Here is a 25,329-nt window from a genome sequence, read left to right on the forward strand (position 1 = left end):
GTTCTACTTGTTAACATTTCCCTGCCAGTGAGAACAGAGAAGCATTGAAGAGCAGACAGCTTTTTTTTAATAAGGCAGTCCAAAATTTGTATAGGTCACTTCTGTTGACCTGCTGTGAACAGAACTTAGACATATGGCTGGTAAATATATCCTCTACTGGATGACCATGTGCCCAGGTAAAAGCCTATATTACTAAAAGAAAAAAACAAAAATGTATGTGGGGGAATAATTAGCAGTCTTTGCCACATCTTTTGACTGACTAGGCTCATGTTGCTGGAGAGTTCCAAATGTCACACAAGCCCATTATGTAGACTTAAATATTTAATCAGTTTTATTGCTTATACCAAGTTGCTTCTTACCCATTTCTGCTACTGTTCTGTAGAAAAAAACAAGTATATTTCATAAAGACTTAGGTATCCTCTATTGTTTCTTTGATCATCTTGCCAAGAGAAGAATCAGTAGTAAAACAGTTGAAACATTTGAAAATTTTAAAATTGATTGTGATTTAAAATCAGATTACCATATTTATAAATAAGTTTCAGAAAACGTCCTACAGCTAATCTGCTTTTCCCAAGATCTTTGCATTATGTAAAAAGAAAATATAAATCTCCTTTGTTGAGACATACATGGAGGGATACCTGGGTGGCTTATTCGGTTAAGCAGCCAACTGTTGGTTTAGGCTCATCAGGTCATGATCTCAGTGTTCTGAGATCAAGCCCCGTGTCGGGCTCCACACTCAGCATGTAGTATGCTAGAGATTCTCTATCAACCTCTCCCTCTGATCATGCTCTCACTGTCTCTCAAAATAAATAAACTTAAAAAAAAAAAGATGTGGAATAAAACATATTTGTCTCTTCTTGCCAGTTTTTGGTTAAAGTGGAAAATCAACAATGTCTTGTATAGAAAGGTAGAAATCTCTTAATTATAAGATAGTTCAGGTGCTTACAAAGAAAATTTCCTTTCTTTGTACTGCTAAGAAAAGTGAAGGATACAGAATATTTAAAGCCAGCTCATTTGCTAAGTAAAGAGCCTTACTGACTAACAAATGAGTCTAAGATGAACTCCTCAAATAAGACTAAATTTGGCCATGCACTTTTTGTCATAAATTACATTTTACATTTTTCTGACAAATGTTAAGCCATTGAAGATTGTATTGTCAGACTGCTTTATCCTAGAGTTAGTCTTGACCCATCTGAAGTGTTAAAATGTCAGGCTTATGTTACCTCTAAAAGCTTTAGAATATGTTTTCCAGGTGTGTATGAAGGCATAAAATACCTTTATTATAGGTATTACTATATTTTAAAATGCCTTTATTTTGACTTAAAATGGGAAGGGCTTTGTTTTTTTAATATTCTTTTTTCCCTTTGTTCCCCAAAATCTCTGTGTAGGTGTCCATGGAAATGGAGCAGTTGATGCTTGTATTTTTATACAGAAGCTACTAGTATTAGAATAAAGGTGGTTCTGGCCATTTCTGATGGAAGTTTTATTTTCTTCTATTGTACATTGTCAGTACATTGCCATAGACTTATTTTCTACCTATCAAAATTTAAAATATTTGCATCCTTTGTTCCAGGTTTTTACTTCCAGAAATATGTCCTATCAAAATTTTTAGACAGGCATGCTAAGATACAAGTTCAAGAAGATCTGTTAATAATTGGGAATGTTTAAATTATGTTCATTCAAAGATATTGTGAGCACCTACTCAGTACGTTGTATCAAGTGCTGAGTCCACAATTGTAAGCATATATGTCCCTGCTTCATGGAATGGTGGCACATCTAGTAAAGTAGAGACTAAACAAGTAATCTCATAAATGTAAATTTTCAAACTCTGGTAAGTATTAGGAAGAAAAGTAAACTGCTGTTAGAACATCTGTTAGGGACTTGACCTAAGCTAGGAGATAAAGAAGATAGTCTTTATGAAGTGATTTTTGAAAGGGCAGGATTGGTGCTTTCCAGGTATAAGGACTTTTGTTATAAAGACTTACTGATATCAAAGAATTGAAAGTGTAAGGAAAATACAACAATGAGAAGAATCAGGGGCAAGACTGTGTAGGATCTTTAGAGGCTATATGGAGGATTTTGGGTTCTGTATTTTGAAAACAGTAGGAAGCCCTATAAGGTATTTATGGGGGAAGAGTGGGAGGACTGAATGGGTATTGTGATTACATATGCATTCTGCAAAACATAATGGCTTCAGTTTAAAAGATGGATTGGCTGATACATTTAGGGAGAGCAATGAAGCTATTGCAGTAGTTTATTAAGGCTGTGATGGCTTGAATGGTGGTGGCTTACACTGGGGATAAGAACGTGAATAGATTTGAAAGAGATTCAAGGTTAAAATTGACACTTGGTAACATATTGTAGAACAAGTAGATGTCAATGGTTGGTTGTTAATAGCTTTCTAGATAATAGGTAGTGGATATCTGTAAAGATAGATAGTGGTACCATGTACAGAGAAGGAGTGCAAAGGACCTGATTGTGCAGGGAACTGGGGTGGGAAGGAGTAGGGAGAAAGGGAAATTGGAGGGAAGAGATCATCAATTTTGAATATGTAATTTGAGAGTCTGGTATATAACCTCCACTTCGGATGAGATTGTTCAAGGGGAGAATATATGGAAAAAAGAGGATTGAAAAAAGAAAAAAAAAAAAAGAGGATCTTGGTAGAATTGGATATACTTAGGTGATGTGCCGTAGTGGTTATTTAGAGACCTGGGCTTCAGTGGTTAGTCAAACTTGGATTCGAATCCCAGTCTCACTGCTTACTGAAAAACTTTGGGCAGGTTATTTTGTACGGCTTTGTGCCTCAGTTTTCTCGCCTGTAAAATGTGGGAAATAATCTACATAGAAGACTAAAGAACTAAAATGAAATAAAATAGAGCTCTCTGATTTTGGTGCATAGTAAGTATTCAGTGAAATGATCATATGATGATTGTATTGTTTAAAATTTTGGTTGTGGAACAGTTCACAGTTTTTAAAAAAGTAAGATACGTATATACATGTGCAGAAGTTCTGCAAGAGTGCATACCAAAGTGTCAGTAGTTAACTCTGAGGAGGAATGGAAGTCACAGTAAAAGGAAAAGACTTTTTGCCTTGTACATGTGTGGGGTTTTGTTGTGGTAGTGATTTTGTTGTTTTTTTGCATTTTCTCAACAAATGTGCTGCTTTTGTAATTTTTAACAGCCATTAATTGTTCCTTAATTATTTTTTACTATTTTTTCTCTTTATAAACCTTAAACAACCAGAGTTTTTAGTTTTTTTGCTTGACAGAATGTTTTTGATTCAATGGAGGTACCACAGTGCTTTCTCAAAAAGAAACTTCTGAGTCCTGGGTTACAATGAACTAGAAGAAAGACTGAGAAAACTGATTTAGAGCATTGGGAATTTGTGTGGTAAGTCTGGTGACATATCATCCATGTTCAGCGGTAATTAGGGGTTTAGTTAATGGATGCATACACTACATGTTATCGTAACAGATATTATATATCTTGCTCATTATTAAAGGAAAGGAACTAACGTTTGCAAAGAGCTTATTATGTACTAGATAATTTATACATGCCATTTCCTTCAGCCCTTCAGGCAAATATCATTTTCATTTCAGAAAGAAAAAAAACAAAACAAAGCTCAGAGGCTAAGTAAGTTAATCAGAACAAAAACACAAGATCATAAAATAAAAATGTCATCCCTTACCATTTAGCATGCTGAGAAATTGGTACCATTTGGCATGCTGACAAATTGGTGGTGGCACTGTAACTAAATAGTAGATAATTAAATTGATAATCTGATCTGTCACATTGCAGGTCTAGGTAAATCTTGATGGGGCCAGGACAAGAGGAGGGCAGGGTTTGTAACCTAGTTACAAGAAAACATAGCAGAGAATTGTTGAAGAATAAGCTGTATAAACCAGGCTCTCTGAGTTGCTAATCCTATACAATCTCTTTTTTTAACTTAAAATTGAAGTTGATATTTAGTTTACCCAGAGTTTCAAAATAAGATAGTTTGTGATCAAAGTGTTGTGTATTGGGACAGTTATTTAATTGTCTTACTTCATGAATTGTGGAGCTTCCTTATTGAGAGCATTTGTAGTAGCCTTCTGTAAAGCTTTTGTTCTCTTTGTTAATCTTAGAACAGTCTGAAAGGTTTTTAAATTGAGATTCTTTTTTTAACCCATTCAATTTATTAATTTCCTATTGTCTTTATACCTGGAGGGAAAAAATGGTATCTTTCAGAATATTGGATTAGTTCTTGAGGATGAAAAGGGATAATGTTTGAACCTTTTCCAAGTACCATCCATGACAAAGGGCACTTGAACTTTTGTTCACCCATCTAGGAAATAAGTACTTTGGAAAATATGAAAAATGACAGTTTTCAGTGTCAGCAGTAGGAAAAAAATTCAATTTATAGAACTCTTTTAATATTTATGAAACCCATGAAAACTTGAGCAGCTGTATATCCAAAATTATAGAGAATATGCTGCCTTAGTTTTGAAGATGAATTGAAATTTTCCCTGGGTAAAGGGACAGTTCTAAAGATAAGCTTTCTGCTTTGTTTATGATCAGAGAAGGGCATGTATGGACAACCATTTTCAATAAATTTAAAATGTGTACTATATTGATCAGCATTGTTTTAAGTTTTGCTTTTGAATGCTAAGAAAGAGTACAGAGTACATTATGGCACATGGGCACATGTACCTAAGTACCTGCTTACCTCTTTAGATGCTGGTAGACCACTTGTTTTGCTAGTCTTTGGAATTGGAAGGAGTGTCAAATACACAGAAGCCAGAGTCATCTTGGCCAGATGGTGTTTGATACAGATGGATGGTTAGTTGTCATGCAGATCTCCTAGTTGGTAACTTGTTGCTGCCATCTGACTCAAAGAATCATTCACACACACTGGCTGTCAAAAGCATCTTCTCTTCTGTCTGTTTTAGCTGTCATGTCTGTGCTCTGTACAGAAGTGTTGACAAGACATTGCTGTTGTACATTTTCAATGTGGTTGTTAGTGATTTTTCTGTTTTGTGGGGTCTTTGATAGGGCTGGAATGCACTTGGTTTGTAATTGTATTGTTTTTTTAAAAAATGCTGTGACAGTACAACAATTATCTGACCTTTTAAAAGGATTTTTCAGATTATAAGTTTATTCATATCTGTTCAGTGAACAAAAGCATTTAATAAAAAGAAAAAAACTTCTTGTTTCAGTTTCCAAATACAGCAAATAAATTGAAATCTACTGGCTATTTCCCAGTTGGATGCGGTATCTTCTTCTGGACTTGCCCTCTCATAGCCTTGTGGTCAAAATCTTTATACTGTTTTCTGATTATGTATTTTCTTTTCTTGAATTAGTACCTTTTTTCTGATGGTATAAACTTCTCTTTAAAAAAAAAAAAGACAAGAAAAAATATTCAGATATTGCCTATCTTTTGCACCCATTTTCTCAAACTTAATTTCCTTTTATCTATTCACCTGTTGACCTCTCTCCATTTTTCCTGTTTCCCTTTTAAAATAAAAACAAAGTCTTTTTTCCATTCTTTCAGGTAACTTCTGAAGTCATGCCTGTTTCTGTGATACTTAACAACTTAAAGCCTTTTTATTCAGCTAATATAGTGAGCATCTCAAAATGTACCAGCCACTCGATACTTTAGAGATGTCAGAAGAAAATAGCCTCTGCCCTAGAAGAGGTCATAGTCTAAAGCAAAATCAGAAATATAGGTAATTAGACTAAAATATAATCACTATAATGGGTAATTAGACTAAAATATTATAATTGCTATAATGTAAGTATGTGGAAAAAGCAGTAAGAGAACAAGGACTATTACTATTCTTTTTCCCCTGCTATACTTTCAGAATATCAGTTTTTAAGTTATAGAGTTTACTAGAGTTTACTGAGTACTTTATTAAGTAGTTTAATAGTTCAAAACTTCAACTTGAAACTTTCCCACCCAATAAATAACATTTTCAGCCTTATTCGTTTTTAAGCCAGAGACTAAAAGGTGAATATTACCTGGCAAAGACTTCTGAGTTGGTTCCAAAAGAAAATACAAGTCCTTTTTTTTTTTTCCATGAAGGCAGGAAAAATATATATATAATAGACAGTGGGCTAAGGTTTGAATAATTTGCACACTTATTCTGGGCCTGTCTCTAATTTGCTAGGTTTTTTTGTCCTGGTTACTTAATGTCTGGATAGTAGAATATTTTTACCCATCAAAATATAGTAAAAGAATAAGCATTTACTGGTTAGTGTTCATGAAGAGCTTTGAATTCTTTGGAGAAAGTTTAAATAAACAGAAGTAGATAGCAAAAAGAAGTAACATCAGCAAGTTTGCTGATTCCTCAGCCTGGTAGCTCTGTGTAGCTCAGGGAAATTTAAGATGCTACAGAATTTGCTGTAGATATTTAAATCCTACTCACTCTAGGGGTTCAGATATAGATTTTTGTGAGAATAAAATGTCTTGTCCTGAAAGGCATGGCCCTGTTATTTAAGATTTAGTTTGGAGACTCATAATTATAGATCATATGGTCCAGATAGATTCACAACATACATTCTTCTATTTGTATTAATAGAATTTAGATTCCTTTTTTTTTTAACCTGGATTCTTTATTTCCTTTTTTTTTTTTTTTTTCCTAACAAGCATGTACTAAATATCTCCTATGTCTAAATTACTTCACAAAGTTCTATGGGATTATCAGGTTATATAATACTACTCTCAGACAATAATGCAAAGATAACAAACCACTTGAGTTATCAGCTCTGTTAATTATTGTTTGAAGTGTATTACATATAAAATTTCACCCTTTATTTGGGAAAATGTTGTATTTTGCTTTAATGTCCTAAACTAGGGGCACCTGGTGGCTCAGTCAGTTAAGCATCTGCCTTCAGCTCAGATCATGATCCTGTAGTCCCAGGATCAAGCCCCATGTTGGGCTGTCTACTCACAGGGAGTCTGCTTCTCCCTCTCCCTCTGCCCCTCCCCCCACCCCTCCATTGTTCTCTCTCTCTCTTTCTCAAATAAATTAAATATATACTTTTTAATTTCCTAAGCTAATTTATTTTGGGAATCTAGGAAGAGCTGTGTAACTTATAATGTACTTTAAGCTTATTGGTCTCTGAAAATAATAATTTCACTAATTTTGAACATTGATAAAAATATAACAAAATAAAAAAATACAACAAAATCAAAAAATTTTAAAGATGTTATTTATTTATTAAAGAGAGTACAAGCAGGGGGATGGAAGAGGGAGAGGGAAAAGCAGGCCCTCTGCTAAGCAGGGAGCTCGATGTGGGGCTCCATTCTGGTCCTGGGATCATGACCTGAGCTGAAGGCAGACGCTTAACTGACTGAGCCACCCAGGTACCCCTCAAAATCAAATTCTTTAGTATCTACTGAAGACATTCCAAGATTATTAGGATCTTATTTTACATTCAGAGAGTTTACAGTTTAGTCATTTATTGTTGCACCAGTGATAAAAATTGATAAAGAATTCTCTATTAGGGATCCCTGAGTGGCGCAGCGGTTTGGCGCCTGCCTTTAGCCCAGGGCGCGATCCTGGAGACCCAGGATCGAATCCCACATCGGGCTCCCAGTGCATGGAGCCTGCTTCTCCCTCTGCCTGTGTCTCTGCCTCTCTCTCTCTCTGTGACTATCATAAATAAATAAAAATTAAAAAAAAAAAAAAAGAATTCTCTATTATTGGTAATATATATTTAAACTTTGGTAATTGTAATGCAACATTTTCAAATTTGCTTGAAGGTTTGTTAGCATCTGTTATTTTCTAATGCAAACTGCTATCTTCTTTCATTGCTTAATTCTCACAGCCATTGCAATAAAATAGCAAGATGAATGGATTAAAAATATAAGGGAAATTATGATATTAAAGATATCCAGTAAGGATAAACCACATATTCTCCTGACTTCTTAAAACTTAATCTGAAAAAGGAAGTTTCTGATAAATATAATTTGTACTTGCTCATTTGATTTTCTCATAGGGAAAATGCTACTTAGGTTGTGCTACTTCCTTTGTGGTTTTATATGCTAAATACCAATTCAAAACTGTTTATTTAAAAGATATGAAATCTTAACATTTTATAAGTTAGTAGGTATTTAAAAAAATAAGTTAGTATATACTTTTATAGAACAATATAACATGCATTTTGTCATTGATGCTTTTTTGTTGTTTTCATTAGGGACTGAATTCTAAATTACAATTTTTATACTAGCTTGAAGGACCAAGAACTATGAACTGAAATTTCACTAATTAAGATGATTTTTTAAATTTTGCAGCGTTTTAAGTGTTTTAAATCAGTGATGTTTACAATGACTATTAATATACTGTTGAAGCCAGTTTTTAGTTCACAAACAGCGTGCTCAATACCTGAGAAATGGCAATAGAGCAACTCACCTCTATATATAATTAATTAATGGACAGTAAATGTATATGCACGTCTGCTAGTAAATACCAGGCTAACTGGTTTTTATGTCAGCAGACTGAAAACTATGAGCAGAGAATACGTGAGCAACAGGAACAGCTGTCACTTCAACAAACTATTATTGACAAGCTAAAATCACAGTTGCTTCTTGTGAATTCCAGTCAAGGTATGTTCATATTAATTTTTTATGTATTACTTGAACCTCTTGGAGAAAAAAAAGTAGAAGTTAAGTTTTTCTTTTTTATTTCTCCATCATTTCTCAATAGTTCTGATTTTTAAATAACTGTAGTGCAGTTACATATTTTTATTTAAGAAATGAATACTTGCACAGAGTTATGGGGAAATGAACATGCACATATACTATATTGTAGAATTCTAAGTTGATGAAACTTCCTAGAAGACGATTTACCAGTAAATAGCAAAAGCTTTCTTAAATGTCTGTACCTTTTAAATGAAAAATTCAAGCTCTAAAAATATGTCATAAGAAAATATTTGTTATAGAACTCAGAATTATATATGCAAGGAAGCTTATTACAGTAAAAGTTCTTTTCTTTTTTTTTTTAAGATTTTATTTATTCATGAGAGACACAGAGAGAGGCAGAGACACAGGCAGAGGGAGAAGCAGGCTCCACGCAGGAAGCCCGACACGGGACTCCATTCTGGGTCTCCAGGATCACGCCCTGGGCCCAAGGTGGCACTAAACCACTGAGCCACCAGGGCTGCCCCCACAATGAAAGTTGTAATGATGAAAAGTTAGAAATAAATGTTCAGAGTTAAATTATTCATATAACAAACAGCTATGTAGCCAAAGAAAAATGATGATTATAGATGTTAACTTACTATCTTGAGACATATAATACATAGAAAAATGAACAAAGCAGGATAAAAAATGTATATAATTTTATGTGTAAAAAAAAAATATTTTTGTTTGAATCTGTAAGTATAGGAAAAGAAAAAATGTGATAAAAATATAAACCAAAATGTTAACAGGAATAGTTCACAGGTCATAAAAGTTGTGGCAGTTTTTATTTATTTATTTATTTTTGGCATGTCTGCATTTTCTAATTTTCCTAGAATAAGTATGGAGTAATTATGCAAATAATTATCTTAAACAAGAAGTACATACCTGGAAATATGGCTTATTAAAAGTTTAATTGCTATTGTTAAGTTATAAAGAACTTCTAGTTTTCTAAGTTCTATATATTTTTTACACCACTGATTTGGGGAGTGGGGGTTTTGTGTATTTAGTGGGAATGAAAAAAATCTAAAAAGGCAAATTTAAATTGTCAAAGTAATTATCGTCTAAAGAATTTTCAAAGCTCGCAATTTAAAATATCTTTATAATTGGGGTTTCTGGTTTATTTTTATTTTACCAGGTGGTCCTAAAAACAGGGGTTCTCTACTTATATCCAAGAGGTTTTTGTCTTGCAGATAACAGTTTTGGCTATGTTCCCCTGCTTGAAGACAGTGAAGCAAGGAAGAATAATTTGATTCTTGATCAGCCACATGATAAAGTAAAATCAGGAATACCAAGAGAAAAGGAATTAAAGGTAGACTGCACTGCTGGTTTATTCCATAAAGGAAATGAGAAATGAGAAATCAGGTTCCACAGACTTCCTGAATTATTCAGTCAGTATTTTATCAAATTTGAGTGGGCAGGAACAGGGGTGAAGATTCTTTTCAGTCCTACCAATTTCAATGCTTCTGCAAAAAGCAACATTCAAATGCTGACATATATAGCACATCTTCCTTGTTTTATTTTCCTGAGGTAGATCCACCATAAGAATTTAAACAAATTGTATTTATACACAAACAAATGACTTAGATTTTTCTAAATAGAAGCATTATTTCTAAGTAAAATAAATGCTTAGATTTGTTTCATGTTTCCTGATACTCTCTTTTCTATATCACAGGCATTTAACAAACAAATAAAACATTTAACTAGTAGATAGTAAGGCACAGATGATTCTGGATTAGAAAATGACACTCTAGTTTTTCTTCAATTGCCAGAGCTTAAATTGTTTAAAAATTCACCTAACCAGTTTATGTGAAAGTCTTCATTGAAACAATATAAAAAGGAACATTCTGTATTTGCAAGATGTGTATGAGGATGTTCAAGCTACATTGTTTAACAACTTAAACATCAGTAGCAGAATGGCACACCTTTATGGTGAGACATTTTAGAAAAATTAAAATTAACTAAATATTTATATATTAGTATGTCTAGATTTCAGAAACAATGTTGAATAAAAAATAGAAATTACAAAATGATAAAATGGGAATGATTTATTTAAATTTTTTAAAGTATAAAATATGACATTGTTTATAAAAACACAAGTATATAGTAAAAGTATAAAAACAGGAATGTTAACAAATTTAGAAAAATGATCACTTCTACAGTTGGGGGAAAAAAGTGACTCTGGGAAGGTAGTAAAGAGGGCTTCAGTTGTAGCTATAGCTTTTTTTTTTTTTTTTTTTTTTTTTTAAAGAAAAGAGCTGGGGGATCCCTGGGTGGCTCAGCGGTTTGGCGCTTGCCTTTGGCCTGGGGCGCAATCCTGGAGTCCTGGGATCGAGTCCTGCATTGGGCTCCATGCATGGAGCCTGCTTCTCCCTCTGTCTGTGTCTCTGCCTCTCTCTCTCTCTATGTCTATCATGAATAAATAAATAAAATCTTAAAAAAAAAAAAAAAAAAAAGAAAAGAGCTGAAGCAAAATGTTAACACTTGTTAAATCAAGGTAGTGTATATATAGGTATATATAATTCTCCATGTTTTTATGAATCATTGAAATGTTATGCTTAGAAAGGAATTTTTTTTAATGACTTAGGTTTTAGGAGGATGACACAGTTTTGAATAATATAAGATCTCCCAATAAATGAGGACTCTTAACATCCACAAGATAGCATTAAATCAAGAATGCTGTCTTTATTTCTTTCCTTCTAGACAACGTAGGAGATTTAAGCTTTGTGTGCCAAGGTTATTCAGTTACCAATAAGCCTCATAACTAAGACTATCTTGGTTTTTTTTAATATCATATAAAAATTTTAGAATGGGAAGTTCTTTAAAGTATCTCCCATTTCATTTTTTAAAAATCATTTTTGTCTTTTTATTTGGATCATTCAGCTCTTCACCCCCACTACAATTTCCATTTATCTAAAAATGCTGATAAACACAAGAAACCCTTGCACTGGAATATGTTTAGATTTATTTTGCAAAAGACAGGATTCAGAAACAGTGATTCTGACTTCTGAAATACGATTTTATGATTGGGTCTATTATAGTATAAAATAATTGAATTGCTGTAAATGGTGACTTATAAATTTAGTGCTTAAGTAAACAATATTTACATTTCACTTTACTGTTTCAGAGACTTCTAAATATTATTTACCATTTACCATTAATTTTTATTCAAAATTCCTATATTCCAGTTATTATAATACTTCTTTGAAGGTACTATCTCTAGTTCAAAATACAGAGATTAGTCTTGGTTAGAACAAATGGGATGGTGTAAAAGGCTATTAGATATGTTAATAATTTATCTTATATTTGGGAATTTGTCATTGTTTATGAACATTTTAGAGTTTATTTTTCAGTCAGTAAGTGCTCAACAGGAACCTTCAACAGACTTCTTTTTTAAATTCCATTTGTTTTGTTTTTATAAGATGTCTTTGTCTGTAAAATATATGTCTGGATACCTGGGCTAACATAAATATAAGTAACAGAAATTATGTTAGAGATGGCTTATTTCCAAAGAATTAGTAATGCTGCATCCATTATAACTTTATTTGTAGGCAGACAATAGAGGGAAAAAAATAATGAATATTTGAGAGCCGGCTATATATTGTAAAAAGTTAGGCCACATTTAGAAAAGTGTTGGCCAATTAAGTAATTGAAATTAAAATCTTTTCAATTGGCATATATTTTATTCTATACCTGTTGAGTTATAATTAAATTCAATTTTAGTTAATACAAGGAAAATCTTTTCCTAAAGAACTTTGATTTTGGGTATATCAGGATTTTTCCAAAATGAAAAAATATATTGGTTATTAGTTGCAATTTTCTAAAAGTATGCACCTACACATAAAAACTACAAGGCAGTATGCAGAAATGGCTAAGGCTATAGGTTTTTTTTTTCCATTTTCAATATACTTTTATTAGTCTTCTTAAAAACTAAATAATTTCTAGAAAATCACATTCCCACATTCATAATCAGTTGCCCTACCCTCTGTAATGAATAACTAAGTTAATAGATGCTTTGAACCAATAACACAAGGAAGCTACTAACCACCCACAGTCCTTTCCTTCTGTTTGGTGAATGGTTTGAGAATTTGTTTTCTTTAGACTATTTATTTTGTTTAGGATTTGTTTAGAATATATGACAGGGGAAAGACCCATTGACATTATGGCAAATGACAGCTTTGAGTGTCTTGATGAATGAGACAGTGGAGGAAAAGGGTATGTTGAGAAAGAAGCTCTTTTAGAAAATTTGAGAAACATGAATTTGTAGTTCATTCTCTGTTCATGGTATTCCTACATAGAGCATGCCAGAGTCCTTTGATTTCTAAAAGGGCATAACAAAGTCAAGGAGCACCTAGGTGGTTCAGTTGGCTAAGCGTTGGGCTCTTGATTTCGGCTCAGGTCATGATCTCAAGGTCTTGAGATCAAACCCTGTATGGGTCTCTACACTCAGCGGGGAGTCTGCTTGAGATTCTCTCTCCCTTCCCCTCTTTCCCTCGCCATCCCCCCACTATACATGTGCGTGCATGCTCGCTCTCTCTTAAAATAAATCTTAAAGTCAAGATAGCAGAGCTTATATAAATGGATGACCCTTAGTATTCTGCATATAATTTAGAAGCATTAGGGGGAAAGTACTTAGTTTAATGGGAAACCTGAATTTCACTTATTTTTTTATTATTATTAGAGGGAAGCAAAGGAGCAGGGGGGGGGAGAGAGAGAATCCCAAGCAGTGGGGAGCCTGACATAGGGCTCAGTCTCATAAACCTGAGATCACAGCCTGAGCCAAAATCAAGAGTTGAACTCTTGACCAGCTGAGCCACCAGGTGCCCCTGAGTTTCACTTCTTGTACACCAAGTTTGCAGTCTTTCTTGATGAGATATTTTTGGCAAAGGGGTCATTCCATTATCCATCATACAATAAAGTACCCCAAATCTTACTCCCAAACTTAACTGCTTAAAACAACAAATATTTATTATCTCAGTGTCCGTGGGTCAGAAATTTAGGAGTCACTTAGCTAGGTGGTTCTGGTTCAAGATCTCTTGTGATTAGTCAGGACGTGGGCAAAGGCTTCAGTCATCTAAAGGGTTTGTGTGGTTGGAGGATCCATGCCCAGGATGGCTCACTCACATGACTGTTGGTAGAAGACTTCTCCATATGGGCCTTACCTCACAACCTGGCCAATAACTTCCTCAAAGTAAAAAGTAAGAGATTCAAGAGAGAGAGTGAAGGAAGCCACAGTGCTTTATAGGACCTAGTCTCTCAAAATCACATACCTTCACTTCTGCTTTGTTCTGCTCATTAGAATTAAGTTATGAGGTGCTCCAGAGGCAAAGAAATAAGCTCCTCAGATGTGTTTTTAAAGCATTGTGGGATTGTAGATTGTGGTGTACAGAAGAGGGTACCAGAGATCAGGGGCATGGGGCATAATGTTTAATTAATATGATAAGTACTAGTGAAAAGTAGAGGACCTTGGCAGAATTTAATAGTAAATTTAATCTCCTGACTCCTATCACTGTTAATCTCAGAAGAAAGAAATGTCATAGCTTCTCAACCTAAGAACAATTTCAAAAATTCTAACATGAGTGTAGACTTGCCAAAGAATAGCTGAGCAGTGTTTTAGAGAATCAAGAAACTGTTGCCTATTGTTACCTTTTTTTCAAAATATGCAGAAAATCAAATAACACAAAAATGCACATACTTACTCTTCACAAAACTATCTCTTGTTTGTAGAACACCATTGTCAGACATAGTAACATATGTCATGGAGGCAGTTATTTAAATAACAAATTGTGTTTTTTAATGTAAATATAAATTGGTATTGTTTGGTTTACCTTTTTAAAAACCAGGATTGTGATATACTGCATCATTTTTAAGATCTTGGAAATAAAAAAAAATAAAAATAATTTAAAAAAAAGATCTTGGAAATAAGAGATTTTTATAATACTGCTTATGAGAAGCACTTCAATTGCCAAACTAAATACTATTCTAGGTGTCTAGGGTTTGACAAAAATTGTTTGCCCTCCTCTTTCTAAGATTCTACTTTTTGTTTTTGTAGATGTTACATGAAAGTCTAGATAGAGTGTTTGGATACAAGAAAACATATAGAGAGTGATGATAATATAGAATACGTAGAATTTGGTGATGTTGATACATTTTCTTCACTCATTCATTACATAACTGAACTATCTACCTCACATTTCGAGCTACTGGAAGAACAAAGAGATATTGTCCCTGCCCTCTGGCTTAAAGTCTTGATTTAATAGATAAAACCAACATTACTAATTGTTGTGAAGTCATTTCAGATTCTAGTATCCAGGATACAAAGTATAGTCTGAGTTTATTTTAACTTCTAACTATTTATTTAAATAGAGCTCATGTGTTTATGTGTCCAAATTGCTGATTTTATGCTTTATTTCTGATTTTCTGTATATATTTCTAGTTTATATGTGTCTTTTTTCATCTAACTTACATGCTTCCAGCAAAAGTGTAAAAATACAAAGAATCTAGTTATTATTGAAAGATTCCAGTTAGTTGGCACATTTCTAATGTAGCTGTCATTACGATTATTAGATAACCAGATAGATGGTAGCTTTGAGGAGCAGCAAAGATTTTGTGGGTTTAGAAGAGTAAAACAGTGATGTGGCTGTGGAGCTGCCATCAGTGCTAACGTTAAGGAAATAAGATGTGCAATACCTGGCAATTCTAGTCTATACAGAGGCTCCGACATGTTTGAAGAAAGTTGATGTCTAAAAATTCACTTGTCAGTTACTTAGATAAGAAGTATTTGAATTCCTGTTTCCCCAGTCTTGCTAGTCAGTGACAGGAATACAAAAAAAGAGGAGGACAAGATCCATCTCCTTTAAGGAGCTGTATATAATCTAGTTGGAGAAACAAGGATTTGGAGACCCAAAGCAATTAGCAAACATTATAAGATGATGCAAGGTCTTGATTATATGATTAAATGAAACACTAATTGTAATTTAATGCTACAGATAAAACATGTAGGACCTTAATTTAAAAATTAAAATTCCTGGTGAGCTGAAGTTAGGCTTGAGTAGGGGCTCGACATTTAGTTCAAATAGAGAAAAGAAAACGCATTCTAATACGTTTATATTTTGGTAATGTGGGCACAAATATGTAAATTTCCTGCAAGATTTTAATGGAAAAAGAATAACTTAACATTATATAAACTGAAAGCTGGGGTGCCTGGCTGGCTCAGTCAGACTCTTGATTTTGGGGTCATGATTCGAGCCCTATGAAATTACATACATAGATATATCCATAAATACGTACATACATAAATTAACTGAGGGCTAAAACTGAGGATTTTAAAAGAGCATTTCATTTACTGTAATCTTTTTTAAATGACATAATCATGGCTTCAGAAGACAGAATGCTCTCTACCATTTTGTTACTTTATTCTGTAGATGGTACTTTATTCTGTGGGTGGTCCTTCAGTGAAAGGCATCGGTGTATTCCTCTAGTTGTTGATTATGTAGTTTTAGCAGGCAGGATATGAACTTTAACCCTGCTTTACTTTCTGGAATTCTGTAACTTTTAAAATCCTAGCTTCATGAGTCTAGGTTTTGGATGGCATCCCCATTCTTGAACAGTTCATTTGTCATATACATTGGATTTCAGATGCAGTTCCCACTTGTGGCTTTCTCTCCGAGTTTAGGTCCTCTATAGCTCCTCACTTTTTCTATTGCAGGTCTCTTAAACTATATATTCAAGTTGTCGTATATTGTTCAAGTACCTTGTTTTATATGCATTATAAAAGCTTTATAGTAGACAGTTGTATTATGAATACTTTGACATATTAATGTCAATACATATAGCAATTTTGTGAAAATGTAGCTGATAAAGTCTCCCATCTGTAATTTAAAATACTGCCCTAACAGCAAAACCATAGTATGAAACCAGTATGTTTTGCAAGAAGAGCTCTTACAATAGAACTCAACAGCCTTTCCCCCTCTTCCTTTAGCAGTTTAGGATCTGGAGTCATTAATAATTTGGTTGGGTTTTTTTAGCTAGAAGGTATAGAGAAGCCTTTCTAGATTTCTCTTCTAAATTCTAGATTTGTTTCTAGATTTCTCTTCTAGATTCTAGATTTGTTTACTTATGTGGATGTAGTTCTATCAAAATACCTTATTTTGAGTCATTAATAATTTGGTTGGGGGTTTTTTAGCTAGAAAGTATAAAGAAACCTTTCTAGATTTCTCTTCTGGATTCTAGATTTGTTTACTTATGTGGATGTAGTTCTATCAAAATACCTTATTTTGAGGTGTCTGGGTGCTTCAGCTGGTTAAGCATCTGACTCTTGATATCAGCTCATTCTTGATCTCAGAGTCATGAGTTCACGCCCTGGGTTGGGCTCCATTCTGGAGTCTACTGAAAAACAGCAACAACAACAACCAAAAAAACTCACCTGTTTTACCTTAAAGATATATATTACAGAGGCAGACACTGCTTTATTTAGAAATTTCTGTTTTTTAAAAACTATAAAACCAATCTATATGATGTACTGAACTGATTTAAAATAATCTACATGCTTATTTAAAAAATAATTGTCATATGCAGATATATGATAAATACATTTTTCATCATTTGAGTGAAAGCTAGAAATCAGACCATTAATCAAGATACAGAACTATCAAATGATTTCTGTGGGAAAGTCTAATTTGGCTTACATCATCTAAATGCATAGTATTTGAAACAAAGTCACTTATATAACTCAATTTAAAAAAAAGAGTTACTATATTCTTCAAATGATGAATCTTTCTTTTCATCATCTTTTATTAGATAAAAGTAGTGATTGTACTATCTATATAATGACACATGCCAGCCTAAGCTGGGATTTATGTAGGATTAGAGAAAAATGTATGTAAGCACTCTACCCTGTCTTCTCAGTCAGAGCAAATGTCCTATTCCTCCAATTTTTGTTTCTAGAGACTGGATTGAATATACCTTCTTTAAACATTTAACATTTCTATATCACTCCTCTTTGGAGACTGGTCTTTGTTTATAGACTCTCTGGTAGAATAATAATTCGAAGGAAGAAAACCAGTTCATTAAGGCTCAGAGTTTTTTCCAGTGTTACAGTAAATATATCACAAACTTAAGAAACAAATATGTGTTGATATCCAAATCACTTAATATTTACATTGAAATTTATATTGCAGACATTTTGACTACTTCCAAATCTGAATTATTTTTTAAGACTTATTCATTTATTATTTTAGAGTGAGCACACAGTGGGGAGGGCCAGAGGGAGAGGGTGAGGGTAAGAGAATCTCAGGCAGACTCCCAGCTGAGCGTGGAGCTTGATCTTAAAACCCTGAGATCATGACCTAAGCCAAAATCAAGAGTTGGGCATTAACCTACTGAGCCACCCAGGCACCCCTCCAAATCTTTTTTTTTTTTTTTTTTTATGATTTATTTATTTGAGAGAGGGAGAGAGAGAGAGAGAGTGCACAAGCAGGAGAGGCAGAGGGAGAGAGAATCTCAAGGAGACTCTGCTGAACATGGAGCCCTGTGCAGGGCTCAATCCCACAGCCCTGTGCAGGGCTCAATCCCACAACCCTGAGATCATGACCCATGCCAAAATCAAGAGACAAGAGACACTTAACCAACTGTACCACCCAACTGCCCCCCCCCAATCTGAATTATTAATCCAGCCAAACCTCTTACTGTTCTTAGTCTGTTTTTTAACTCAATACATCATTTTAGGGTTTTTGTTTTTATAATACTGGAAATAATTTTTGAGGGGAAAAAAATGAGAAGTGGCATATCATTTTTTAAATTTTCTTCCCTGGCTTTTTTTTTTTTTTTTTCTAATTTATTCATGGGAGACAGAGAGTGAGAGAGGCAGAGACACAGGCAGAGGGAGAAGCAGGCTCCATGCAGGGAGCCCGATGTGGGACTCCATCCTGGGACTCCAGGATCAGGCCCTGGGCCGAAGGCGGTGCCAAACCGCTGAGCCACCCGGGCTGCCCTCTTCCCTGGCTTCTAAACAAATTTGATTCTTCCTAATGATGGCTTTCATTCCCTTCCCCCTTTTTAACTCCTTCCTCACATTTCCCATTTTTCCCTTTTCTCCTTTTTCCAGAGACCACAAAACAGTATATTCGGTTCAGCCCTGGTTTCTCTTGACCCAAGCATAAAAGTCTGTTATTTCAACCTCAGTAGGTTGGACTAGCCCCACAAAAGAATCTAGTTTCTCTTATAATCTTCACCCTTAAAAATCTCAAAATCTGTTTTGAAGACATTTGTTTTTCTTTTCTTTTTTTTTTTTTTTTGACATTTGTTTTTCAATGTTATGAAATGCTTCTGCCTTTGATATGTTGTGATCTGTTGTTTTTTGATTATTTTGGTTTTTGGTTGAATTATATGGAATCTGGTTTCTGATAGGTAGTTGGGAAAGGGGAGAATATTTTAATAACCTTTTTAGAAATTGTGGCTATTCTCCTTTGGTACTATACCAAAATTCAGTAAGTAGTAGTAGTCTCTTAAGTGTTAACTGCATTATAAACACTGAAACCAGTGAACTTTTCTACTGCATTAAAAGCCAGTGGTCTATCTTAACCTATGATTTTGTAGCTTCATGAATTGGTCATTTGGAAAATATTGGTTTACTGAACTATGCAGATCTTTCAAATATTGACTTATGATGTAGTATTTAAAATCACATCTAACATCATACCAATCTCACCATAAAAGTCTTTTAAAGATTGAACATTTGTCAGACTTGCTATAACAGGTGTACATTCCCCAGGATTTTAATTTTTGCTTGAAAACTTAAATTTTTTCATGGACCACAAATCTTGTCAGCTGTTTTCCTTAAAGTTAGAAGCTAACTTCACTTGCTTTTAAGAATGGATAACCATAGCTTGCATGTCAGTCATTCTTTCAAGTGAAAATAGTGTTCCATTTAAAAAGTGACTAGTTCATCTTGCAACTTAAATGGTTGAACCAGTGCTTTCCCCCAAACAACCCTTATACTTTGGTATGAAACAGAAGTCCTTTCTGTGTATTTCCTATTTTGTCTCACACAATATTTAAAAGCTATCAACTTGGGATCAAAATTTAATAAAATTCATAATTTTTACAGTCTCATCAAGGAGATATCTTAAGACTCCCCCAGGGATTTTTTAAACCAAATATGTGGCTTTTTTTTTTTTTTTAAGATTTTATGTATTTATTCATGAGAGACAGAGAGAGAGAGGCAGAGACACAGGCAGAGGGAGAAGCAGGCTCCATGCAGGGAGTCTGACATGGGACTCGATCCCAGGTCTCCAGGATCAGGCCCTGGACTGAAGTTATTGCTAAACTGCTGAGCCATCTGGGCTGCCCCAAATGTGTGGCATTAAGAGTATGGTAACTCAAGTTTGGTACCATGGCCTTGATCATACTCAGGTGCCAGCAGTTTCACTCACTATTGTTTTTGCATCATCAGTATAAATGCCAAGGGAGAGAAAAAGAGAGAAAAAGAAAAAGAAAAAAGAGAATAATAATATCTAATAATGTTATAATAGTTGACTCCATGGATTTCAGCGTCAGGGATTTGATTTTTACCCTACTTACAAGCTAGTAAGTTAGCCACTTAGTGCTTCAGGGATGCTATAAGAAGACTCTAGAATCAGGAAAAAAAAAAAAAAATCTCATTATACACATCACAGCAAGCAAAAGCATTATTTGCTTTGGTCCCTCCTGTAGAGGGGGAAGGGTAATGCAGTAAGACCCAGATGGATGCTTGTATATGCGGTGGGTTGCCTTAAAGGTGAGGAACACTGAGCTTAGGAGATCTATCATTTTATAGCAAGCAGTTAGCAGCCTGCTCCTTGTCCAAGGGAGACATTATCTTTCAGGTTTGCCCCCTGCAAACACAGTCCCGAGAAATATCCCAGGTAAAGAGACTTGTATTCTTGGCATACAGCAAAAATGTACAGGAACACTCAGGACCCAAGGAGATTTCTCTCCCAACAGTGGATCCCTTGAAAGGATTTCAGGACGTCAGGGATACTGAGCCATATTTTGATAACTAGTTTTTACCAGATTATAATTTTCTTTCAGAAAAATACTGCCTTTTTCACTTTTCCTTCTGTTGAAATCATATCATGCTCTAAGAATACTCTAACATCTCCTCAGGAACCCTTATTTATGCATAGAAGTCATATAGTTTGTTCAGTCCTTTCTTAAATAATTATTCTACAGCTTTATCCTTTATTCTGTTGTTACATAAATTAACCCATTTATTATAAGCTAACAGTGTTTTAAATGGTGGAGCTTCTACTGGTCTTTTAACTCCTTCAGTCAACAGACTTTACTGTGATGGCAGATGTGGTGTTGTAGGTTGAGGCACTACTATTTTCATGCAGAAACCACAATGCCAGATACCCACAGCTCATGTTTTCATGTTGGTTTTGCCATAGAAGGAGCAAGTATAATTTGATACGCTGGCCTGTTTCAATCTTCACCATTTTCTTTTTCTTCTTTTTTTAAAGATTTTATTTATTTATTCATGAGAGACACCGAGAGGCAGAGACATAGGCGGAGGGAGAAGCAGGCTCCCTGCAGGGATCCTGATGGGGGGCTCAATCACAGGACCCCAAGATCACGACCTGAGCCGAAGGCAGACACTCAACCACTGAGCCACCCAGCCGTCCTTCAGTCTTCATCATTTTCTCAAGGAGGGCACCATGACAGGTCCTATATTTACCAGTGATTGTGACCTTCTTGATGTATTTAGCCGTGTTGCCACCAACTAAATCCAAGCCCAAAAAGTTACATTTTTATACTTTAAATCATAATACCTAGGGCAGCCCGGGTGGCTCAGCGGTTTAGTGCTGCCTCTGGCCTAGTGTGTGATCCTGGAGACCAGGGATCGAGTCCCACGTCAGGCTCCCTACATGGAGCCTGCTTCTCCCTCTGCCTGTGTCTCTGCCTCTCTCCCTCTCTCTCTCTCTCTCTCTCTGTCTGTCATTAATAAATAAGTAAAATCTTAATAAATAAATAAACAAACCTATAAATTGCTCCCAGTTACTTCTCTATACCCAGTATATTAAATCTACAACAAACTGAATTTTGATTCTAATCCTTTAAAAGCTAGTGTGGTGCCTGATACATTTCCTGGGATATTCCACAGAACCCCGACCTGTAAAATGCTGCATACTGTGTACTCTTTCTGATAATTTTTAAAGGCATAAAAATGTATTATGGGATCTGAAATCAACAGACAACACTTAGCTTCATTTAACCACAGAATCTCCAGCTAGCTTTTTTTTTCAATTTTGTATTTTAACAACTTCTAGATGGATTTGTAGTCCCCTTAAAGATATCTCTAGAATTTGGTGGGGGAGAGACAGGGAAGGCTGAGCTCACTTAATTTTTCATTTGCAGCTAATATGTTACACTCTGTGAACTCTGTTGCTTACTTAAGTGGTCTTGCCATGTTATAAAACCTCAAGTTTTTCTCTGAAAGATTTTTGTCTACCCAAAATGGATAGCTTTTGTTTTCTCCCATTTTGTTTATCAGCAATGCTACTGTGATTTTTGTATTCCAACTTAGTTTTCAGCTAAGTAATTCCATATCGGATGGGTTTACACACATTATTTCTATCTCTAATTGTTCTTCACTATTTAATATTAAGAACAGTATGTCTCCCTCTACGTTGCATCCACATAATATTGCAGCAGCTCACTGACTTGTCCATATTCCCTGAATCTGTCATCTGGGATTTACTTCTGCTGGATGGCCAAATAGCTACAGTAACTCTTGCTTTCCTTCTTGCTGCAGCAGATTAAACATTCTCTTCTCCTCTTGTCCTGAGGACAAAGTGATAACTTTTTTCCTAAAGCTGAATCTAAAACTCTCTCCTCCCTACTTTTTAAATTTATCTTCCTTTTTGATATAAAGAAAATAATAGATCTTGGCACTTTATTGCCTGTTGTCAGACCTACAGTTTTTGTTTTGGATTTTACTATTCCAGGAAAGCCTAATCTCACTTTCTTTAAGGGTTTATCTTGCCCTAAGATTTTTTGATGCTAAGGAGAACACTCCATAGAAACATGAACCAGGGATGCCTGGGTGGCTCAGCGGTTGAGTGTCTGCCTTTGGCTCGGGGCCTGATCCCTGATTCCCAGAATCGAGTCCCACATCGGGTTCCTTGCATGGAGCTTGCTTCTCCGCCCTCTGCATGTGTCTTGCGTCTCTTTCTGTGTCTCTCATGAATAAATAAATCTTAAAAAAAAAAAATGTGAACTGTATTTAAGGAAAGGGTAATTAGGTTATGTTTTTTCATTTTTTTAAATATTGTATTTATTTATTCATGAGAGACACAAAGAGGGAGACAAAGACAGGCAGAGGGAGAAGCAGGCTCCTTGTAAGGAGCCCAGTGTGGGACTCGATCCCAGATCCTAGCTAGGATCACATCCTGAGCCAAAGGCAGACACTCAACCGCTGAGCCACCCAGGTTTTTTGTTTTTTGTTTTTTAATCCTAGGTTGTGTTTTTAAATATGGTCTATAGTAGACAACAGAACAAGTATAAAGGTATTGATCAAGAGATGAAAGTGGTTATCGAGAGAGGGTAGGTCTGAAAACATAGACTGTAGAAAATGAAAACTCAGTAGATGTGATATGAGAATGAATGATAAAGGTATATGAAAGAAATACAGTGTACCCATGTCTGAACCTTAGAGAATGCCCACATGTATGGCCTTGAAAGAGGGGCCAATGAAAATATCAAACCTAGGAAGAAAACCTAAGTAAGTTATGCTGGAAGCCAAAAGAATGTTTCAAAGAAGGAGATTATGGTCAATAATGTGAATACTGTCAAGTGAGCAGTGAACAGAAGGAGAGCTTTAGGAAAAGCCATAGGATTGTGAGCAAGACTTCTTTGGAAAATTATGGTGAAAGCTCAGAAGAATGAGGGATTTAAAAAAAAAAAAAAAACCCTGAGTTTGGGAGCTACAGCTTCTGTATATAAGACCAGTTCTCTACAATTAACAGTATTAACTCTGGTGAGATACACAAGAACAACTCCATGAGGAACTGGGCACTGAACTTTGCATATTTTAGAAACGAGTCGAATGTGGACCAAGTAATCAGCTCTGAGTAAATTCCCAGTTTTCTTTAGTTTTGTCCTGAGAGTGGCCATAGTTGCAGTGGCTAAAATTCCAATAGAAAGTCCACCATCATTCTGGCTGGAAGAAGCAGGAAGGAGAATGAGCTCAGGATAAGCGTGGTCACCAGAGAGAGGGAAGGAGCCCCAGACAGTAGAAAGCCAGAGAAGGAAAGAGAACCCTAAGTTCTGTGTTTAGACAGCCCAAGTCTGTGGCTGCACCTGAGGCCGTAGATGTGTGGGGCAAATAGGAAACAGTTTGCAGCTAGGGTTACAAGATTGAACTGAAATCTGAACTGCCCTTCTTCAAAGAAGTGACAATTTGGAGTCTTGAGCCTCACCAAGTTACTTGGCTACAAAAACAAAAATAGTACCACCCTTGGTACCATGTACCGTAATGTCTCCACAACATACTCATAATGTTCAAGATACGGTCCAGAATTATTCAATACATGGAGAGTCAATAAAGTGTGAGCCAGTTTCAAGAGTACACACCAACCCTAAGTAGATCTAGATAGTGAAATAGGTAGACAAGGGTTTTTTTTTTTTTTTTTTTAAAGTTGAGGAGTTTATTAGGGAAATATGAGAGGCAAAGATACCCCAAGTGACAGAAAGAAAATTCTGAAAATGAATTCAAGCCAAGTGGAGGCCTGGCCTTGACCTCCCCCAAAGGACAAGAAACTGGTAGGTTAGCAACGACATTCTCTGATGGCCACCTTGCCGGGGCGTAAGTGCCTCAGCCAGGACTGCCTCCCACCCCCCGCGCCAAAGGTGGAAAGGAGACAAAGACTGTTTATAGAATCAATGCAGAGGCAATGAGAGCTGTAAGGAAAGTCTGAGAGAGAGAGAGATGGAGAGGACCTTAACAAAGAGTCCCAGGCATCTGGCTCTGAGCGCTTCAAATACACTGATGAACAGTTCTACAAAATGTTACTTAAAAGGTAAAATGCCTAATGTTGGTTCCAAGAGTTCTTCCCCTGGACTTCTTCCCACATGCCACATCACACGTCGATGTACATGGCAGAGCCCAAAGGCCACACTTTTGAAAAAAGAAAAACAAGAATAAGCCCTGTTGCTCTTTAAGAAGAGAGGAAGGAGCTGAGGCTGCTGGGGCGTTTCCCACGTCGGCCTGTGTTTCATAAAGCAACTTCCCAGCAGCAGCATGGCATAGTTCTAGGTGAGGGTCTCACCTTTTGTCACCCGTGCTTCAATGTACTCTATTCTCCGCTCGAGGGCTGTCAATTTCTCGTTTAGTGTTGCAAGTCTTGAATGACAAGACATATCGAATGAGTTGAGAAAGTCCGCGATCTTCTTGATGCTGCTGGTGATGACCTCAATGTATTCCCGGTTCGCCCAGTCCTGGTGAATCTCCCGCTGCACCGGATCCTCTTGGCCCGCCATGGTTGCCGCCTGAAGAGAGCCACTGCCGACAAGGGTTTTAAATTAGCTATTGTAATATAGGCCCAGTCCTCTGTTAGGAAATGGGATAGGGCAGGAAGAGAATTGAGGTTTTGAGAAGATAGAATTAACAGTAAGATACTTGATTGTCATGCT

The 25,329-nt window shown here is 35.5% G+C and overlaps 2 protein-coding genes across 17 annotated transcripts in view; one reads left to right on the plus strand and one right to left on the minus strand.

Moving 5' to 3' along the window:
* Positions 1-25,329, plus strand: part of TANK (TRAF family member associated NFKB activator) — a 94,104-nt gene that overhangs the window by 49,968 nt on the left and 18,807 nt on the right. For 7 of the 16 annotated variants that reach the window (XM_072751717.1, XM_072751718.1, XM_025994169.2 and 4 more), the window contains 2 exons: positions 8,475-8,586; positions 9,852-9,970. The exons of 3 other annotated variants lie outside the window; for them this stretch is intronic. In XM_072751717.1, the coding sequence (XP_072607818.1) occupies positions 8,475-8,586; positions 9,852-9,970 (231 nt within the window). The remainder of the gene's footprint in view (positions 1-8,474; positions 8,587-9,851; positions 9,971-25,329) is intronic. 6 more of the 16 variants (XR_012000298.1, XR_012000297.1, XM_072751719.1 and 3 more) reach the window with 1 other exon arrangement.
* On the minus strand, positions 24,736-25,194 carry LOC112916471 (probable protein BRICK1). Its single transcript, XM_025994177.2, has one exon. It carries the CDS (start codon positions 25,174-25,176, stop codon positions 24,949-24,951), a length of 228 nt encoding a protein of 75 aa, XP_025849962.2. The 5' UTR covers positions 25,177-25,194; the 3' UTR covers positions 24,736-24,948.

Source organism: Vulpes vulpes, chromosome 3, assembly GCF_048418805.1.
Source record: "Vulpes vulpes isolate BD-2025 chromosome 3, VulVul3, whole genome shotgun sequence".
In the NCBI taxonomy this organism is placed as follows: Eukaryota; Metazoa; Chordata; class Mammalia; order Carnivora; family Canidae; genus Vulpes; species Vulpes vulpes.